This window comes from Austrofundulus limnaeus, unplaced genomic scaffold, assembly GCF_001266775.1.
Source record: "Austrofundulus limnaeus strain Quisiro unplaced genomic scaffold, Austrofundulus_limnaeus-1.0 Scaffold828, whole genome shotgun sequence".
NCBI lineage: Eukaryota > Metazoa > Chordata > Actinopteri > Cyprinodontiformes > Rivulidae > Austrofundulus > Austrofundulus limnaeus.
The window spans coordinates 84,176-89,800 of record NW_013953230.1 but is presented as its reverse complement, the minus strand read 5'-3'; the positions used below and the strand labels follow the sequence as shown (position 1 = coordinate 89,800).

The window sequence follows — 5,625 nt, the reverse complement described above, 5'->3', positions numbered from 1 at the left end:
CTACAGTATTTTTGCAGTCTTTATTTTACAGTTAAAATATATATTTATCAAATAAAGTTTAATGTTACAACTAATCGGGGATCCCTTTAAGATGTGATGTGGTGATGCTGCGCGCTCCTCGAACTTTGCTCTCGCCGTTTGAAACTGACAAACCGCTCGCTGAACTTTATCTCCGGAGGAGTTCGGTCACGAGGACGAGCCCGGAGTTCTGAACTCTGGACCGGACGGCCACGTCGTGATAGAAAAGATTAAACAGATAAAAAAAAAAGATGTGAATCCCCTGATATAAAAGCTAATCTGCACACAAACTGACGGCTCCTCCGTGTTGCTGTTTCAGCTGCCGGGATCTTCTTCTCTTTTTGTCAACTACTTTTAAAAATAAAACACATCAGTTGACTTCTCAACAGTGAAGACTCATAAAGCAGAGATTTAGAAAAAAAAAGAGAGAAAAAAAAACACAGACAGGAGGGATAATTCAGCTTTATGTTTCCCCTCCACAGTGTCTCCCTGGCGTTTCTGCTACGTGAGTGTGTGTTACATCTTTGTATTAGGCTGAGATTTCAGAGATCTCATACTGTACCGTGTTTTTTGGTGGGTTCACGGAACAAGAGTGCCCAAGGCACGCTCCTTTGGGAAGCCTACGGCAAAGAACACATGCATGTACAGCCATGGGGGTACATCACTATGTACAACAATGGCTAACACGCACACACACGCACACACACACTCACACACACACACACGTGTGAAGGCACCACTAACACATACACACTCTAACATAAGCAAATGAGCTACAGGCGCACACACAAGAACAACATGTGATGGTGAGTGGGACCTGTGTTACCTGACATATAAACAGTTTAAAGGTACTCAGCGCAAAGAATGAAACCAAACGTAAATAAGAACAGGAACTACATATAATTAAAAGAATTTACACCAGCACTTTTCCAGATATATTCAGAGGTTTATAGTAACTAATAGGGCTGTGTATTGGCAAGAATTTGGCGATACGATACATATCATGACAGAGGGGTCACGATACGATATATCCTGATACATCCCGATATATTGCGATACTGTAAACAAGGCGATATATTGCGATTTTTTGGTCCAAAAATTCTATTAAATAAAAACCTCTTATTGGGGAAAAAAAAATGAAAAACCAAACTTCATTGTCTCAGAAAATCCTAATATTACATAGACATACTTTTGATACATTTAGCTGTGTTCTGCTTTGTATGTTTTTTATTTTATTTGTTTCATATTTCTTATTTCATGCATGTTTTCAATTATTAGACTAAATTTGCCAATAAATAAGTTGAAAATATATTTTTGCAGCTTTTAGTTTTTAATATTAATTTACAATATGGTCACCAAACACCTCAAGAGGTAGAGGAGCCAAATGGCTGGCTCACTGCTGCCAACTAGCCGTTCATTTTTGTGTTGTAGTTCAGCCTCTGACCACTAGTTGGCAGCAGTGAGCCATTTGGCTGGCTCACTGCTGCCTACTAGTGGTCAGAGGCTGAACTACAACACAAAAATGAACGGCTGGCAGGAAAGTTGACATTTTAAACCTTAATTAAAAATCGATACAGGGCTTTAGAATATCGATACAGTATTGGGAAATGAAATATCGCGATATTTCAYTGTATCGATATTTTCTTACACCCCTAGTAACTAAGTACATTTACGTCGTTACAGTACTTAATCTTTTTTTTTTTGAGGATTTGTAATTTTACCAAGTATTTTTTTAATTATTAACTTTTATTTTGTTACATTTAAAACCTAAAAAGACACTTTTACTTCTTTACTTAACATCTAGTTACTTGTTATAAATTAAATCTGTCTGAACTCATCATGAAATGAGTTGTTTCTGTTCTAAAAATGAAGGGTTGAATTTACTCAACTGGTTATACTAAACCTAGTAAATTATTTTTATCAACCTGGTTTAGTGGAACCAGTTTGGTTAAAACAGTCACCCCTGAAACTCCTTAAACTCCTTTTGACCTTTTTTTAAAGGTGTCAAACTAAAGGTAAGAGCCAGAGGAAGTTGTCTGACACCCTAGCTTTCAAAATAAAAGCCCCCCAGTAGCATCTGGAAACGCTGAAAGGCAGAAATCCCATCATTTTTGCCCACTTGTCAATTAAAGACTGTTAAGGGGTTCAGTAAATTCATTAGAGAGTGTGTACAAGTAATTTTAGTTTCCCGATTTTTGTGAACAGTTTTACGACTTTTACTAAAGTACTTTCTCATCAGTGAAATTTATTTGTACCAAAGTCATTTTCTGTTCAGGTATTTTTACTTTTACTTATTTTTTTTTCAAGTACTTTATAGACCTCTGGATATATTGATATGTAATGAAATGAGGGTACGCACTCAGTGTAAACACAAAGCACTCGGCTGAATTGAGCAAAAAACCATGTGGAAGCTTGAAGGATTGACCTACATTAGGCCGGCTGTAGTCTGAGCAGGAAGACAAACACAGCCGGCAAGTTTAAATATTTTCAGTCTTTGGTTGTTTCTATAGAGAAAATAAACGCACATGGTAGCTGGCACAAGTTGTAATTTAAAGACACATTAATTACCAATATGAAAAAAATACTGTTCAGATTTTGTTTCTTACCTGGTGTTTTTTTTGGTTCAGTCTTTGCAATGAGTCACTTTAACTTCAAAAAGAATCAGTGTATASATCGTACCTTTTTCTGCTGTAAAATGTGTCATGAGGCAGAATTTAAAAGTAGCAATAATAGACTAAACAACACTGGAGGAAAGGTGTGTGTGGCGGGGGGGCTATGTTTTCAAGTGCACATTGTCGTGAAGTGTCTGACCTTACTCGCAAGTTTATGTTTGAGGGAGTGAAACAAGGCCCACCTGCAGGATGGCCCCATAGAGGCGCAGCAGGACGCTCCTCGGCTCGTCCCCGACAGAAACCAGGCTGTCGGGAAGGCTGCACAGGAACAGCTTGTTGCTCAGACCGCCCCTGGAGGACAAACAGGAAATCTGGCATGAGTTTGAAGTTTTAATTGATCGTGTAATTATCTGGTTTTGATGAGGCTTCGGAGCAGATCTCGGTCTCACACACTCTTGTTTTAAATGCACAATGGGACTTAAATCAAACGGTTATTCCTAAAGCTGCACTGATTCTATTCATAGGAGCCAGAATAGAAACCCACTCAGCCGTTTCCTGTGCAAAAACAAGCGGAACAGCAACGCTTTTCATCAGAAAGTCCATCCATTTTCTTTACCGGGTCACAGGGGAGCGATCAGAAACTGTTACACATGCTCAGCTTTACAGTTAGCAGTTTGGTGTGTAAAGGGAAGGAACGTGTGTTTTCATGCAGAGTGTTCATGCATCTTGTGTTGAGAAATGATGAGGCTGCAGCTGTGTTTGGTCAAAACTAAACAGTGGTGGGATGTAACTAAGTACAAGTACTTAACAAATCAGAGTATTAAAAATATACATACAGCAGGGATACTTCATGATATTGTAGACCATTAGGGAATACATTAAGCAAGTACTTTTACTTTTAATACTTTAAGTATTTTTTTAAAAGCAAGTACTTACTTTTACTCGAGTAAAATGTTAATGTGGAACTTTTACTTACACTAGAGTACATTTTTGTCCGTTTATCTGTACTTTTCAGTACAGTGTTATGAAAATAAATAAAACGAGCTTCTGAAAATGGTGTAGTTTGATAGGAAATTCTGAAATGTGGGTATGCACTCAATGTAAACAAAGTGCTTTTATCAGCATACCTTACATGTTGTCCCAGTTCCAAACGGTGACCTGTTTTTTTGTCACTTTAACTGTTTTTTTAAAGCAAAGTTTGCAAATTATGATCATTTAAAAATAATAAAAACAACAAATAAGACCGAGGTGATGTTTATATCAAGTCCTCCTTAGTTTCATTGAATTAAATGTTACATTTTWGGACAAACAAAGGAATAAAACTGATCTGTTTCACTGAGTTAAACAAACCTAAACGCATGGTTTCAGTGCTGTTTAAGCAGCGTCATCTGGTCACATGGCTCCTCTGACTCATTTTTTTATTTACTAAACAAGTAATGAGACAAAAGCGTCTCCATCGCGTGCCTGTTATTCTTCAGGCCCACGACGGACACGTTTGTAACCTTATAATGGTGATCTGGAAGTCCTCCTCGGCCAGGTTCTTCCAGGCTCCGTGCAGGAACTCCCTGCACCACAGATGCGCCTTGCGCCGGGTGTCCAGGTCCGGCTGGTCGGGCCGGACCAGCTCCTTCCTGCAGTCCTCCTGGGTGTCGGGCTGGACCTGCAGGGCGTTCTCGGTCACCAGAAGGCCCAGCGACATGGACGGCGACGACGAAACCCCGTTGATGAATTTGGTTTTCATTTTTTATGAAAAAGATTATTTCAAACCAACGAAGAAGAAGAAAAARCGCAGCTCGCACGGCTAGGCTTCGATTGATTGTTTCAGGAGTAATGATAAAAGCAGGTCGATGAAGTTTAAATTGTTTTTTTCTTTATTACTAGTTCGAGTGTCGTTTTAAATTCGTATCTTACGCCAACGTAGCCTTCAGATACCGAAAGAAGCTTCTAAAGCGAGGGAATGAATCGACGTGAAGAGATGCGCAGAGTATCATCAAAATGGGCGGGACGCCAAGGGAGGAGATGACCACGCCTCTCCTCGTCTCTGATTGGCTGATTAAAAAAGCGAAACGGCGAAGGACCACAACAAATCCTTTGGTGCCTTCACGGAATGCCGGATAAAAAAAAGAAACAAAATACTGCTATAATGTACAGTAGATATATTTTTTTTTTTTTGTAGACAATTTGAAAGATACGCAAACATTCAAGTCCTACAATTAAAATAAATACAAACCAATTGAACTTAATCCATTTAATCTCACCGGCAACAATTGTTGCCAGACTTTATGTTTTAACTCTGGAAGCTATAAAAGTGTTATTTTTGGCTTTGGGCAGCTAATTTAAGTTTTACAACAGTATAATAGGCTGTCAACTTCTTTTTAGTTGTATCACTTTCATGTAGTTAGTGTGAATGGTCACATGACTACACCCCTTGACTTCTTGCCTGCCCTGCTGGATGAAAAAGTCAACCTCAAACTGGTACACAATGGAGTGAATAAAATATCTTAATAAACATATAATTGAAATATTTTGTACATATATTCTTTAAAGGGTCTTCTGCTGAGATATATCGAGAATTTTATGCCTGCATGCATCTTTTGATCATGAGAAGAGTGAAGTTAAGCACGGCAACAATTGTTGCTGCTAGTATAATACATAGAGCTATGCTAGRTGTCAAAGGTTTGACTGTTTATTTTATTTATCTTATAGGGTTTTTTTCCCACTCAGATTAAAACCATCAGATGTTTTAAATCTTTTAGACCTGAAAGAACTCCAAAATGATGTGTGCTACATCAGGGGGTCCCACACTTTTCCATTCCATAAGCCCCAAAAACAGCATAAGTGTTTGGCTGGGGACCCACTTTGCAAACCTGCAAACAATGTTACAAAATATGTAAAATGTTTTTTAAATAACTTTTTCAAAGTATTGTATTTGTTTAGCATTAAAATTTCATTAACTAAAATGTGTTAAGCACTATTATAATCCCACTAAATAACC

At 38.2% G+C, this 5,625-nt stretch overlaps 1 protein-coding gene across 1 annotated transcript in view; it reads right to left on the bottom strand.

Annotated features, from left to right (window-relative positions):
• The window catches only part of chka (choline kinase alpha), a 6,989-nt gene extending 2,224 nt beyond the window's left edge, over positions 1-4,765 (bottom strand). Inside the window, exons 1-2 of the mRNA XM_014028893.1 lie at positions 4,133-4,765; positions 2,873-2,981 (exon numbers count right to left, since the gene is read on the bottom strand). Coding sequence (XP_013884347.1) covers positions 2,873-2,981; positions 4,133-4,371 — 348 coding nt within the window. The 5' untranslated portion in view covers positions 4,372-4,765. The remainder of the gene's footprint in view (positions 1-2,872; positions 2,982-4,132) is intronic.
• Between the last annotated feature and the right edge of the window lie 860 nt (positions 4,766-5,625).